The following is a 14075-nucleotide window of genomic DNA, read 5'->3' as shown; positions in this document are numbered from 1 at the left end:
AGCCAGCTATAAACATATTTTAATGAGATAAAAGATAAGAGAGAAGAGCAGTGGATTATAGATATGTAGTCAGCTGCAGCGCGGACTCCAAGACGCAATATGTGTATGACATGTGGGTCCATATATTAATAATATAGTAAGCAACTATGGTATGAATTGGCTATAAATGAATTGGAGTGGGCTATACTATTAAACTTGCTCTTAGCAATCTAAAAGCATAGGCTAAAAAAAATTTCAACGAAAAAACACTTAAAATTAGCTTTGAATTTAAAGTTGAAAATTTAAATTTTAGCTGATAAGAATAGGTATAAGAGAAAAGATGAGACTCGTCGTTTGATTTGGTGGGCTTTAATTAATGGATAGCTCAAACGACGACGTAGCCTACATGGAAACCTAGCTACGTACGATCAACTCGAGCCCGGCAATCTCTCACGTACGGTTACACGTACGCGCGTGTTGGCCTTGCCCTCCCCGCAATTCGCAATGCCGCCGCTCGACGGCAACGGCGGCGCCGGCGCCGCCGGCGATCACAGCCACGACGTCGTCATCGACGTCGGCGGCGCCACCACCAGCAGCTGCGTGGTGTGCATGGAGCCTCTGGAGTGGGCGGCGATCGGGCCGTGCGGCCACGGCGACGTCTGCGCCGGATGCGCCCTCCACATCCGCGTCTTCCAGAACAACCGCCGCTGCTGCATCTGCCGGGCGCCGTGCCGCGTCGTTGTCGTCACCAGCCACGGCGCCATCGTCGCCGCCGCCGCCGCCGGCGGAGGCTGGCCCGCCGTCTCCTCGCGACTACCGATGTCGCGGACCCGCCGTGGCGGGTACTCGCGGCGCGAGGGACGGGTGGGCGAGTACTGGTACCACACCGGGATGGGGGCCTTCTTCGACGACGAGCGCCAGTACGCAGCGGCGAAGGCGGCGGCGCGGCTGGGGCCGCCGCCGTGTGGAGATGCAAACGAGAACCCTCCTCCTCCTCCGCCGCCGCCGCCGCCGACGACGACGACGCGAACTCGCACTGGTGTAAGCAACTCCGATGGTCAAGGATCTCTCCTCACGGTAAGTAACTAATTAACTCAGCTCGGCCGTGTGCAACTCATCTGTTAAAAACAAAAACGAATTTCTTTTCAAAATAATTTGCTTGTTTTTAGCCTTTAGTTAGGTTTGAATTGATTACGCGTTAATTTAACCTCTTGTATGTGCCTTTTTTTTCAGCCATTTAGTTAGGTTTGAATTGATTAAGCGTTAATTTAATTAACCTCTTGTATATGCCTTTTTTTCAGCAGCGCGAAAAGATGGAGGCCCTTGTTTTTATTTTAGTTGTGGTCGTCATCCTCGTCGTAATGGCGTTTGTGTGATGTGCCACGGCGGTAGATTAATTCTACTTCTTGTATGCGCAAAGACAAATTAAGATTGTTACCGTTGGTTCGAAGTATATTACGCAGTAGTTTTTGCATTGGCTTCATACCGTATATCCACTAATTAAGGTACTGCTATATAACATTTGATTAAAAAAAATGCCGCAAGACATGTATAATATAACTGTATAATGTGTATTATGACTGTAACTTACATGTAATTACGTTATTATAATTCACAAAAAAAAAATATTGTAGCTCAATGGTGTAAAGGCGCAAGGGCATGCAGCCCCATGGCGTCGGTTTTATTTCCACCACCAGAAGATTTTTTTTCCCACTCGCATGCACACATCTCAAAGCTTATCTGATGGTCGAAAATTTGACGATTTTTCTCCTAAACTTTCTGTCAAATGTTAGATAACAAATTCATATAATTAATTTGAAGTGTGCCATTAACTGTTTTGTTCTTCCAAAAACCAAGATTTGTTTATGTCGAATTCTACCCTCGCCCAAGAGTAATCGACGAGATGTCTTGACGCCAAATCTTGGTTTTTGATATTTTGTAGTAGTGTAGGTTCATAAAATTTTCTAGATCTGTCATTGTCCGCTCCACGCCCTTTTTAGATGTACAAAAGACTAGGATCAAAGTATAGAGTTGTGGAGAGCTAAGCCGAAAACGAAGAGCAAAATATAGAGTTGTGGAGCAAGCTGAAGGATAATCTAAAACCCCACTCCGCTGTCTTTTAGATAGAGCTGAAACATAAGACATGTTTTTAGTTGTAAGAGAAATAAAGCTGAAGTCTTGCTAAACATGTTATTTTGATTGGTTCGAAGGCCGGGCTGCTGGTTTTATATACTCTCTCCATAATTATAAAGGAAGTCGTTTAGGACAGCGATACGGTCACCAAAACATAACTTTAACTTATTGTTTCTACAAAAATATTTATTGAAAAGTGTATATGTATACTTTTATGAAAGTATTTTTCAAGATAAATCTATTTATATAATTTTTATATTGTCAAACTCAATAACTTGAGAGTTATTAATGATTTATATTCCCAAGGTTTGACTTAGACGTTGTCCTAAACGACTTCTTTATTAGTAGTATTGTGCACATTGCACAAAGCCGTTTTCGGCCCAGAAAAATCGGTGTGACCTGCAAAAGGACGAATTACGGCAACAAAGACCAATTCCGTCCGAATAACGGTTTCCTCGTACGATCGATTAAGCCGTGCTCCACAGATTGAATATTTTATTAACTCCAGACGGGCCACCTAGATTAATTTGTACTTGTAGATTTCATCGCTATGGCGCAGCTCGACGGCAACAGCGCCGCCGCCGGCGATCACAGCCACGTCGTCATCGACATCGGCGCCGCCGGAGACGGCGACAGCCGCCGCCGCAGCAGCAGCAGCTGCGCGGTGTGCACGGAGCCTCTGGAGTGGGCGGCGATCGGGCCGTGCGGCCACGGCGACGTCTGCGCCGGATGCTCCCTCCGCATCCGCGTCTTCCAGAACAACCGCCGCTGCTGCATCTGCCGGGCGCCGTGCCGCGTCGTCGTCGTCACCAAGCACGTCGACGCCATCGCCGCCGCCGCCGGCGGCGGCGGCGGAGGCTGGCGCGCCGTCTCCTCCAGGCTGCCGAGGTCGCAGACCGGTGGTGGCGGGTACTCGCAGGTCGAGGGACGCGTCGGCGAGCACTGGTGGTACCACGCCGGCATGAGGGCCTTCTTCGACGACGAGCGGCAGTACGCGGCGGCGACGGCGGCGGCGCGGCCGCCGTCGTGTGGGAAGGAGAGCGATGATGACCATCGTCCGCCGCAAGCTCGCAGTACGAGTGTAGGCAACGAGCAGCATCGAATATCTCGCCGTGATCCTCCCGACGAACATGAACAGCATGTCCCGGTAAGACTCTCGGTGTTCATACAAATTTTTCTCTCTCTTTTTTTTTCAGATTAAATAAATAGTATTACATCCGTTTTATATTATAAATCACATTGAACTCTTTCTTTCGTCAATGAAGTTCATATAATGATATAAGTGTATATAAAGCCTTCTTTTCACAACCATGCACAAACCAAAGTGCTGTTGAAACGTGAAATCCATGCACCAACAAGTTCCTGTTCATAAGCAATGAAAAAGCAGAGTATACGGGAGGATAGTGGCTAAACTGTTCACTTGAGGAGAGTGGGAAGTGACTAGTCCGATAGGAGAAGAGCAAAAGTGCGATCTTTCAATCCAATCTACGTGGACTAAAATCCATCTCTCACGAGATGAGGGCTATAGAGTTGTGGAGACAGGATACAGAGTTTTCAAAAGAATAGTTTATAGAGATGGAAAGCGCGGCTACAATGCCAAATTAGGTTCATTAAAACCAATATGTAATATATTTTAATGTATGTCTCTGTTTTGTGTTAAAATATTTAAGTCTGAGTACTACTATGCAATCTGTAAGAAAACGACCTGTAATATAGAACAAATGGAGTAGTACTATGCAATCTGTTCAAACAGATTTTTTTTTTCTTTTTTAAATTTGGTTGTTTAAAGCTTCATAAGCTGGAATGATTAGGCGATAACATTAATTGTTTCTTTTTCAGCAATTCGTGGAGGCCGTGCTGATTGGTCTGCTGGTTGTCGCAGCCGTCGGCCTCGTCGTCCTGATAATTTGTGTACGGCTGTAATACCTCGTGAGATTAAATTCCAGAAAAATATGATAATCCGTACCACAGTAACTCAAATTTGGGTGGGCAAAGGACCCTAACTAGATAAATTAAGTTTGTTGCCATTAGATAAGAGGTGATTAATTTTGATGTGTTCGAAATATGATCAGTTGAACAATCAGGCGCTATTATATTTGTGGCTTTGAGTTCAAACAAAATTAAAATTTGGCGACGATGTATCCTGAAGAACAAGGCTACTTCGATGGTTACAGTTTCTCCACTACCTTCGACCTTCGGACCATGCATGCTGTAATGGTTTGAGGAGGATAACAACTAGTATGCATATGCCAACCACGGATGGATGATTTTTCATCAATCTTTAGGCTGGTATTTTAGTTACTTCTCTTATTTTTCATCGAATCTATTTTTTAATTGCAAACTTTTGTGACAATTTGGTTATAGCTTGGAGAAACAAATGTCAAAATGAATTCAATTATTTTCTAAAAAAAGTTATCCCTTAGACTCCAGATGATTATATATTGAACTAGGTGAAACCCTGCGCATTGCTGCGGGGATTTAGTATGATAACAATAAAAAATTTAACGTGTAAGATAGCTAGATAATTAAGTAAATTAATGTGGTTTATGATAATTTAAATTTAAATAGTATATAGAATGGTGATTCAAACGTAAAAAGTAAGGTGGTATGACTTTATGGAAGAAGAAAAGAGGGAGATAGTTTGGACCGTAGATTAATCATCTAAAGGCTAAAAACAATTGATGTGATATGGCTTAATTAGAAGAAAAAGGAGAAAGATAATTTGGACCATAGATTAATCATTTAAGCACTAACTAAGTGAGGATGAACTATATAAGTATATAGGATATCATAAAACATAATAAAGATATACATTGAAACATTATGTAAATTATATTGGATGATAATTTAACATGTTTGTATTTGAAAAGCTCTTAAATTATAAAAACTGTAAAGATATAGCATTATAAAGATATAGCATGTTTGCATGATGTTTAAATGTGATGATTGTTAGTGGATGATAATGTGGCATCTTGTTAATTAGTGGATGATGATGTGGCATCTTGTTAGTGGATGATGATGTGGCATTTTTGCATGTTAAGCTTAAAGAGTTAGTGGGAGATAATCTTACAGTAAGATAGGATTTGTTATTATTTAACTGAAATTGTTCGGAAGCAAATCGAATGAGCTGACAAGTAGATCCCACATCACCATGTCTCATGTGTTCAGTGGCTCAAAGGCACCATGTCTCATGTGTTCAGTGGCTCAAAGGCAGTACAGCTAAGTCGGATCCCTTTTCAAACTGTTGTATTCTTGCACGGAGATTGATCTCTCGATCGACTTGTTCTTTCACTTACATCTGCTATATACGCGTTGCATAGATCAAATTGAAGTACTAGTACATCATAAAGTGATGAAATGAAATATTTTGCTAAGGTGAACGCAATGCAACGAACGTACAGGCTCAAGCCCAGTTCTTGACGTAGCCACTGTACCCGCTCTGCTTGTCGCTGTAGCGATCCCAGATCATGAAGCCGCCGTAGTTGGCCGCCTTCTGCAACTCCGGCACGTAGCGGTAGTAGAGCGTCTTGGGGTAGACGTACCCGCTCCGGCCGTCCTGCTCCTCCTCCGCCACCGCCGGCGCCGCCGGCAGGCCGAAGTAGATCCGGCTGCGCGGGTACGCCGCCGTCCACCTGTCCCACGCGTCCTCCCAGTACACGGTGCAGTTGTCGTCGCCGCCGCCGCCGCCGCCGTAGAACCGCACGTGGACGCGCTCGAAGGCGCCCGTGGCGAGCGCCCGCGCGGCGCCGCGGTCCGGGAACGCGCACCGCGTCGTGGCCGTCAGGTGCAGCGCGCGGCGCGGCGGCTTGCCGCGCTTGGCGAGCTCCGTGGCGAGCACGTCGTAGCGCTCCGCCGGCGTGGCGCGGTCGAGGAAGAAGTCGACGCCGTCGAGCACGGCGTCGCCGAACGGCCGCGCCGCCGCCACGGCGCCCTTGCCGCCGCCGCCGCCGAGGTAGGTGTTCCAGAGGTGTTCGAAGAGATCGAGCGCCGACTGGTTGGTCGGGAGCGAGTAGGCGCCGCCGCCGATGGCGAGGGAGACGAGGACGCCCTTGCGCTGGCAGTGCTTGACGTCGCCGCCGATGCAGCCCACCGGGTGTCCGGCGAGGTCGAGGCGGTACTCGCCGCCGCGGGCGCCGTAGACGTTGAGGAAGGACATGACGACCATGGTGTACAAGCCGGTGTCGCACGCCTCCCGGAGAGACCCCTCGTCCTTGTTCCGGCCCCAGAACACCGTCACCTGCCCCGTCGGCCCCGCAGCCGCCGCCGCCGGGGCCAAGCCGGCGAGGAAGAAGAGCTGGAGAAGAAGCGCGCCCACAATGACGACCAAGCTATGGCGCGTAAAAGTAAGCGCCATTGATGATCTCCTTTGCAGGAAGGAGTAGCTTGTACTCGCTGGTGAGTGAACGATCATGAGACGAGCTCGTTCTTATAGGGAAACTATTTTCATCCCTCGCCATCGGCGGCGGCGCCTGTGAATATACGTTAACTAGTTGTAGTTTAATTTGTTTTTTCGTTGCGAGATGTAAAAGTTAAATTTGAACTTATATGTTTGTAGAGTGATATATCACATGTTAATACATCTTCTCAATTTTTTTTCAAATTTTTTCATAACCATTTGAGTCACATGCAAATAACGAGGGGATATCCTCTCGAAGGATGAAAATCCACTCCCCGTTCTTATATAGTACTCCCATCTACATCGATATGAGTTAACTTATTTTATATTTGAGTTTTTCCAAATAAATTGTTCTTATTTGTAGTCTCTAAACATCCAAGACTTTAATCAGAACCCGAGGTAACATGTTAATACTCATTGGTTGCATGCGTGGATATACTTCCTCATTTTTGTACATACAAGATGAGTTAATTTTTAATTGATCTTGATGATAAAAGTAATAGGTGTAACTTTTGTTAAAGAATGGAATAATTGTTAGAGACAAAGCTAACTAGTACTCTGTCTCAGAATATAAGAAGAGATAATATATTTGTTCCAAGTCAAATATCCTAAATTTGACTAGATTTATTTTAAAACTAATATTTACGATATCAAATGAGCATAACTAGATACAGTACTCTTCTTTTAAAAAATCCTCTAAAAAACTTGTTAAAATTAAAATAATTTCATACCAGTATCCATAAAGTTTGGGACGGAAAGAGTAACTAGTTTTCGAACTATTTTGAAGCTATGTGCTGCAGTAGTATGAACATATAAACATGGATTATTCCAAAAAAAAAAATAAACATGGGAAATTAATGAAAGTCCATAGATGATCGACTCTAACATGCAAGACAGCTCATCGATCGTCCATTAGTTGGACGAGGTGAGCATGAAATTGAAAGGGCAGATATCAATGGAGGGGAAAAGGAAGCACATGCATTACGCAAAATGATCGATTGGGTAGATAAGCTTTGGGTTTGGGGTCTTCTTCCTCTTTTGCTTGCTGCATACATCCTTTATCCATGGCCGCACAATGTTGATGGCGAGACAACGGCACAATGTTGATGGTGAGACAACGCAATCAATAATCTATGAGGGGTCCAACTATCAATCCATATATGCTACCACCGCACATGTACATTGTATACATGCCAACGGCTGAGATGAAACCAAATTGGGGATCAAACAAGATTGGAAGAGATAAAGATGGTCTTTCTAACAAGAGGATCTGTGCATATTGCATCTTTGGGGAAAAATCTTCCCCTCGTGTACAATTTCAGACTTTCAGTCTCTCATCAACCGCATCAATTTTCCTTTTCGCCATATTGGTGTACAATAGTAGAAGCTACAAACTAACATCTTGGAAGCACATCATCAACCTCTAAATCAACATAACCAAAAAAAAAATCTCAAAATTGGCGCCTTGGCTTTGATTCTGCAACTGTAACTCGGATCTGCCTGCCGTCCAGGTCCTAAAGAACAAAAGCACACAATCAATTAGCATACTTACAATTACTGAAATCATATGAGCAATTATATATACAAATCACCTCGAGCAACTTAGCTTGAGAGGGAATTGGAATGGTGAAATTTGACATGTTAAAATAAGAATATGTTTGGTACTTACAACGCCGTCAAGATTTGATATGGCATTGTTGACTTCTTCAGCGGAGCCATAGGTGACAAAACCAAAACCCCTCGACCTGCCGCTCTCCCTGTCGTAGATGACCTTGGCATCGAGCACGGTTCCCTGCTCACTGAACAGGTTCTCGAGTGTCGAGTTGTCGACACCCCAAGCAAGGTTCCCTACATAGAGCTTGTTGGATGAATCAAAGTTGCTCCCACCACCCCTAGGTGATCTTGGCGCGAAATCATCCCGAGGCGGAGGCGGCCCTGAGTTTACCCTCAGAGGTCTTCCTTGGAATGTCTGTTTTGAAATATAATATGATTAATCACTAATATTCAACCATTCAATGTATTGCCAGGGATTTGGACACGAAACAATTTTTGATGGATTGGTCTCAAGACATTAAGCAAAATGTCAAAACGACATGAAAAAGCAGTCAGTCATGCTGAGAATCAGGTTTCAGGATTTTAGTAATGCTGGTTCAAGTATAACCTTTTGCTACATAAACAGTTAATTTTAAGTGCACAATGTTCATAAACCATCAATACTACAACATCACAGTTGATAGAGAACTAAACTTTTCGCATAGATGCACAAATTTCCGCTATAACTAATTAACCCACTTATAAGAATGCACCACAAAAGAGATTAATATAACATGGGAGTATACTCACGTATCCATTGAATTGTTCGACGGCAGCACCAGCTTCTTCAGCTGTAGACATTGTGACGAATCCAAAGCCACGGCTTCTTCCGGTCTGTCTGTCATATACAACCTGTCACAAAAAAAAAAAAGAAAAAAAGAAAACGAGAACCTAGTATTATTATCATGAGAGAAATGCCCAGGGGTCTTCCGGCTAGCTTCACAAGGTGGTGGGCTAGACGACCTGGGTTTAAAGCCTCATCCCTCCTAATTATTTGATATTAGGTCCTTCCCTAATATTCTAGTTTTTTTTAGTATTATTATCATGAGAAGAACCCACTCACTTGTACGCATGACACTCTGTAGTTGCCTTGCTTGGCTGGACAATTGAATTCAGAACATCTATTTGTTGCGTAATTTAACTACTATTGAACCAATTAAAAAAAACATTTGAGCATTAACATATAAAACTCAAATATAAATCCTAGAGAACACTGAACCAATTCGTTGCAGTAATTCCTCATCTAGTGGATTCCTCATGTATAAATAGACTGTTTAGTCCACTCTAGCAAAATTGCGTCGCCCAATTTACCGAGATGAAACTATGAATCTATTCGAAAAAGAGGCCGTGTGAGTAATTTATACCTCGACCATCTCAACGGAGCCGGCCTGCTCGAAGAGCCCCGCGAGCTGCGCGCTGTCGACGCTGAACGGAAGGTTACCAACAAACACCTTGAGGTCCTCGGCGAACTCCCCCTCGGACTCCGCGCCACCCTCCTCCTCCTCCACCTCCGACGACACCGCGACGGCCACGGGAGAAAGCCGCCTCCGCAGCGGCGCCGGTGGCGCCGCTAGCGCGGCGCGCGGCGGCAGCGCGCAGGGGAAGCAGGCTGAGGCCGGCGGCGCGGGCTTGGGGCAGGGGACGGCCGGGAGGAAGGTGGGGGTGAGCGAGGTGGAGAAGAGGGTGGCCGCCATGGCGAGGCGAGGTGGTGGGAGGAAGGAGGAGATGAGGCTTTGGGAAGATAAGGTTTTGGGGCTCGAGGAGGAGTGGAGAAAGAGGTGGGGGTTTATATAGTGTGTGGGGGTAATTGCTGATATTTGTGTCGCAGATATTTTTTAGGTGTGGCCCACTGTCAGTGTAGGTGGGACGTCGGCGGCCAGGCTGTTTAGCTAGAGGAGGGTTGTATTATTCAGATTTTGAGGGAGTGTGTTAGGATTAGGATTGGATAGGATAACGGATGCTTCAGGCTTCAGATAATGAAGGTGCTCTGCTCCCAGCTTGCAGATGCAAAAGGGAAAAAAAATTACATATACTGAGTAGCTTCTTGTTCTGCATGTTGAACTTTACTAAGGTAGATTTATTATGTAACTTCTTCTGTGAGAAGGTTAATGCATAAGTACAGTGTATTGAGAAGGTTAACTTCATCTTCTCAGTCCTTCGGTGAGGCGTTAGGTGTATGCAAAAGGCTCCAGACTGTCAGTTGGGGATTTGTGTGTGTGCAAAAGGGCGTCAAACTGGCAGTAGAACTAACAAAAATAAATAGTAAAATAGTAAATAGACCACAAAAATAAATAGTAAAATAGTAAAATGACAACAAAAATATTAACAAAAAAGTGCAAAAATGGTGTAAAACTGTCAGTACAACTAACAAAAATAAATAGCGTCAAACTGGCAGTAGAACTAACAAAAATAAATAGTAAAATAGTAAATAGACCACAAAAATAAATAGTAAAATAGTAAAATGACAACAAAAATATTAACAAAAAAGTGAAAAAATGGTGTAAAACTGTCAGTACAACTAACAAAAATAAATAGTAAATTAACAACAAAAATATTAGCAAAAAAACAACAATATTAGCAAAAAAAGGTACACTAACCACAAAAATAAAAGTGGCCCATGCAGGTCTCGAACCTGCGACCTTCGCGTTATTAGCACGACGCTCTAACCAGCTGAGCTAATAGGCCTTCTGCTAAATTAGCTAAACTTAATTTTTATTATCCGTTCTAATTTCTGCCGCCGCGCGTCAGCCCACTTACCGTTCCAACCCGCACAGAGCCCAGAGGCCAGAGTACCGTTCCGGCCCAACACTATTGGGCCTCACGAAGCCGCACTAACGTTCAAGCCCAACTAGTATGGACCGCACGTAAGCCGCAATCCCGTCTTGTCTTCGCGCAAGAATCACAGGCCGCATGTAAGCAATAACGGCCCAAATAATATGGGCCTCCCATGTCGTCGACTCGTGTGATCCACCCAACCACTCGTGTTAATTAAGGGGTAATCGAAAATCCATCCACGATCAGATTCCCGGAAGAAGAAAGGCATGTCAAGACAGCTCTATCTTCTCTACCTCTGCTTTCCATTCCGCGAATATATTCAGTATAAAGACTCCGCTCTCACCCTTTCGAGGTAAAGTTGGATTAAGTGTAAAAGAAAGAAACTATTAGTGTATAATTACTCAAAATTTAATTATTGGTATAAACTTGAAAATTTTGACTTATTTGATATTTTAAGTTACTTTTATATAAAAGTTTTTCGAACGAAACACCCTAATAGATTCAAAAACGTGTTAACGCTAATCGAGATAAAATATAATAAGGAATCTTAATAAAAGAGAACCGACCTCGATACCTAAGATAACCCGTTGAATAATCTGCCGCTTAACAACATACTACTCAACGTTAATCCACACTAATACTAATATCAATCACCAATTCATCATTACGACTTCTCACTTGCATGGCGGCCGGTCGATATTCCCAATTTCCTGTCAGTTTCCAAGCCCGTACTTACCAATATGACATGACAGTACTACAAATATTCTTGGTGCATGCATAGACCGGCCGATTAGTAGTCGTCGTTCATTCTTCGTCTCACCCTTTTTTTTTCTTCTTCATTTTTCAAACAGACGAACAAAACAAACGAAAAGAAGCATGCGTTTGCCTGGACCGTTGTGCTTGTGCGCTTGCCAAATACTCCATCGAGAGCCCATCAAGTCTTGAACATGCTGCAGATTTTCCTGCACGTACCAACAGAGGAAGCTTCCTCCCTGTTGACAGGGAGAAGAAGGAAGATGCAGTGTAGGGTCCAGCTTGGCAGACACGATGAGACCCAAATAATGCTACTAGTATTATCTTAATTAATTGGAAAACGTCACGCTTGATTTAATCAATGTCATGTACTGTGATTATTTGAACTCGTGTGGCCGGCCGGCACACCGTCAACATCACAAGAGAGCTGATAGTAGAAGCTAGAAACATCTATCTCCAATTCTCCATGCATCCATGTACAATTTGCAATTAACAGTACAGTTGAGATTAGAGAAGTTTGTATGATCAATTAATTGACAGATTAGTCCGTTAATTGTTGCACAAAGCACCAACTCATGCCTCGCAGAAGGAAAAAGAAAAAAAAAGAGGAAAATTTGCAACACACACCACTAGCTCTCTCATCTTCTGCCACGAGCTGAGCCGTGCACCGTGCAACGAACCCAAAACGGAAAAAAAAATTGAAAAAAAATTAATTAATCAGCCTTGATTAGCAGAGGCCGGTCTCGAGGAACTTGACGAACTGGAACAAGTTCATCCTGGCGTCGACGCTGCCGCAGCTCGCCGCGATCATGGCGCGGCACGCGGCGGCGTCCTCCCGGAACCCCAGCCTGGCGAGCGCGGCCCGCAGGTCGTCGGCGTCGATGAACCCGTCGGCGTTGCCGTCGAACACGGCGAAGGCGCGGCGCACCTCGGCGAAGCTGGGCTCGTCGGCGTCGAACAGCCTCGACACCTCGTCGCGCCCCATCCTCGCCTTCAGCCCCTCGCCATGGCCGCCCACGCCCAGCCCTATCCGCTCCATGATCTCCTCCACCTCCACCTTGCTCAGGTGAGCCTCCTCCTCCTCGACGGCGGCAACGACGTCTTCATCCTCGCCGCCGCAGGAGGAGCATGGCTCGTCGGAATCCGCCGCCGCCGACAAGTACGCGCACTTGACCACGGCGCCGGCCGCGGCCGCCGGGACGAGCGACCGGGCGAACGAGTGGAGGAAGGAGGAGTAGCTGTAGAAGAATCCCGACGAGGCGGCGGCGAGGAATCCGACGATGTAAGGGATCAGCAGCAGCGGCTCCCTGAACGAGAGCACCCGCCTGAGCAACGGCCTCGACGGCGACGATGACGACGAAGACGCCATTGCTAATAGCTTAGAAGGTTAGAACAAGCTCGACGATGGCGGCGATGTGATTGGGTTTGCGTGGAGTGGTGGTGGGGATAGGTGGAGAGATCGACGAGGTTATATATACGAAGATGTTAGCGAGGTGGGAATAATTATCAGTCGTGACGGCGGCTTTGGCTTGGTCGGGAGCAAGCAGCCAGGAAGCTGAGGCTAGCGCGGGAAGTTGCCTGCGTTGCTTCGCATGCGGAACGAGAGAGAGAGAGGTGGATAATTAATTATGGGAAATATTTCTTTAAAAGGAGAGGAATAAAGATTAGTAGTATTAATTAATAATGGTGGGAGAGGACACGAGAGTGGACTGCAGAAAATGGGAGGAAATTTGGTTGGGTTGGGTACGGGCTCAATTCGTGAATCAGTTGACAACTTGACAAACGCTTGACAATATGCAGTGCATTTATGCTTCAGCAAATTGGGGAAGCTTCCAGGAAACTGGGCGTTGGGTGTATGTGTGATTATAGACTTGCAAGTAACTAGTTACTACTAGTAGTACTAGCTAACTAAGCACGCAGATTTCCGTGGTTAAGTGATCTAGTAATACTGAGTTTCTGACTTTGGAAATGTCGGAGTATTTACATATTCAAAAGTGTGTAGATGGATAGATGCAGTTAACTTTTCAGCGGAACATTGCTAGTACCATATTTTTTAGGCCCGTTTAATTTGGATTGTTGAACAAATTACCGTAGTGCATTATCGAAAAGATAAATTAGACAGAAACAAACTTAACAAATAACTTCAAATATACGGGCTGTTTTGATTTGATGCCAAAACTTGCCCTACCAAATAGTTGGCAATTTAAATAGTACTTTATATATGTTTAAATTGATGCCAATATTTGCCATAGCTAATACAACTCATATAGTTCAACTCTACCAAATCATTGGTAGTGCTAAAACATACCCAAGATTTGACACTACCAATGGTTTGGTAGGGCATGAAACCAAATCAGCCCTGCAATTTAAAAATCATTTTTTTAAGTGCATGTAAAACAAATAATCCATTTCAATAGTCCGATAAATAAGCTGAAAGCTGGATCTA

The 14075-nt window shown here is 44.7% G+C and overlaps 5 protein-coding genes and 1 non-coding gene across 7 annotated transcripts; 2 read left to right on the top strand and 4 right to left on the bottom strand.

Moving 5' to 3' along the window:
- The first annotated feature begins 392 nt into the window (after window positions 1-392).
- LOC136357522 (uncharacterized) lies at window positions 393-1534 on the top strand. Its single transcript, XM_066312805.1, has 2 exons — window positions 393-1056; window positions 1281-1534. Exons 1-2 carry the CDS (start codon window positions 484-486, stop codon window positions 1353-1355), a joined length of 648 nt encoding a protein of 215 aa, XP_066168902.1. The 5' UTR covers window positions 393-483; the 3' UTR covers window positions 1356-1534.
- A 1112-nt stretch (window positions 1535-2646) lies between these two features.
- On the top strand, window positions 2647-4243 carry LOC136357486 (uncharacterized). The gene is made up of 2 exons (XM_066312759.1): window positions 2647-3259; window positions 3952-4243. The coding sequence occupies exons 1-2, from the start codon at window positions 2663-2665 to the stop codon at window positions 4033-4035; spliced, it is 681 nt and encodes a 226-aa protein (XP_066168856.1). The 5' UTR covers window positions 2647-2662; the 3' UTR covers window positions 4036-4243.
- Window positions 4244-5326: 1083 nt separating this feature from the next.
- LOC4344002 (xylanase inhibitor protein 1) lies at window positions 5327-6681 on the bottom strand. 2 transcript variants are annotated; one of them, XM_066312758.1, is made up of 2 exons: window positions 5512-6681; window positions 5327-5413 (listed from the first exon to the last, which is right to left on the bottom strand). In XM_066312758.1, exon 1 carries the CDS (start codon window positions 6521-6523, stop codon window positions 5516-5518), a length of 1008 nt encoding a protein of 335 aa, XP_066168855.1. In that variant the 5' UTR covers window positions 6524-6681; the 3' UTR covers window positions 5327-5413; window positions 5512-5515. The 2 variants fall into 2 exon arrangements, with proteins under 2 accessions (XP_066168855.1, XP_015645819.2); XM_015790333.3 differs by having other exon boundaries at window positions 5327-5410.
- A 1076-nt stretch (window positions 6682-7757) lies between these two features.
- Window positions 7758-9859, bottom strand: LOC4344001 (29 kDa ribonucleoprotein A, chloroplastic). Its single transcript, XM_015792291.3, has 4 exons — window positions 9466-9859; window positions 8852-8953; window positions 8178-8477; window positions 7758-8022 (listed from the first exon to the last, which is right to left on the bottom strand). Exons 1-4 carry the CDS (start codon window positions 9793-9795, stop codon window positions 7960-7962), a joined length of 795 nt encoding a protein of 264 aa, XP_015647777.1. The 5' UTR covers window positions 9796-9859; the 3' UTR covers window positions 7758-7959.
- Window positions 9860-10712: 853 nt separating this feature from the next.
- On the bottom strand, window positions 10713-10786 carry TRNAI-AAU (transfer RNA isoleucine (anticodon AAU)). The gene has a single exon. It is a non-coding gene; the product is annotated as a tRNA-Ile (tRNA).
- Window positions 10787-12136: 1350 nt separating this feature from the next.
- LOC4343999 (probable calcium-binding protein CML46) lies at window positions 12137-13071 on the bottom strand. The gene has a single exon (XM_015792292.3). The coding sequence runs from the start codon at window positions 12996-12998 to the stop codon at window positions 12357-12359; it is 642 nt and encodes a 213-aa protein (XP_015647778.1). The 5' UTR covers window positions 12999-13071; the 3' UTR covers window positions 12137-12356.
- Between the last annotated feature and the right edge of the window lie 1004 nt (window positions 13072-14075).

Source organism: Oryza sativa, chromosome 7 (genome assembly GCF_034140825.1).
Source record: "Oryza sativa Japonica Group chromosome 7, ASM3414082v1".
In the NCBI taxonomy this organism is placed as follows: Eukaryota; Viridiplantae; Streptophyta; class Magnoliopsida; order Poales; family Poaceae; genus Oryza; species Oryza sativa.
This window is presented reverse-complemented; position numbering and strand designations above follow the sequence as displayed.

Excerpts from the sequence above, each read along its gene's own strand:
- LOC136357522 (XM_066312805.1), top strand. The coding sequence starts at position 484 with ATGCCGCCGCTCGACGGCAACGGCGGCGCCGGCGCCGCCGGCGATCAC. Across the intron at positions 1,057-1,280 it reads GTCAAGGATCTCTCCTCACG|CAGCGCGAAAAGATGGAGGC; the intron begins GTAAGTAACTAA and ends CCTTTTTTTCAG.
- LOC136357486 (XM_066312759.1), top strand. The coding sequence starts at position 2,663 with ATGGCGCAGCTCGACGGCAACAGCGCCGCCGCCGGCGATCACAGCCAC. Across the intron at positions 3,260-3,951 it reads AACATGAACAGCATGTCCCG|CAATTCGTGGAGGCCGTGCT; the intron begins GTAAGACTCTCG and ends TTTCTTTTTCAG.
- LOC4344002 (XM_066312758.1), bottom strand. The coding sequence starts at position 6,523 with ATGATCGTTCACTCACCAGCGAGTACAAGCTACTCCTTCCTGCAAAGG.
- LOC4344001 (XM_015792291.3), bottom strand. The coding sequence starts at position 9,795 with ATGGCGGCCACCCTCTTCTCCACCTCGCTCACCCCCACCTTCCTCCCG. Across the intron at positions 8,954-9,465 it reads GCTCCGTTGAGATGGTCGAG|GTTGTATATGACAGACAGAC; the intron begins GTATAAATTACT and ends TTTTTGTGACAG. Across the intron at positions 8,023-8,177 it reads TATCAAATCTTGACGGCGTT|GACCTGGACGGCAGGCAGAT; the intron begins GTAAGTACCAAA and ends TTTGTTCTTTAG.
- LOC4343999 (XM_015792292.3), bottom strand. The coding sequence starts at position 12,998 with ATGGCGTCTTCGTCGTCATCGTCGCCGTCGAGGCCGTTGCTCAGGCGG.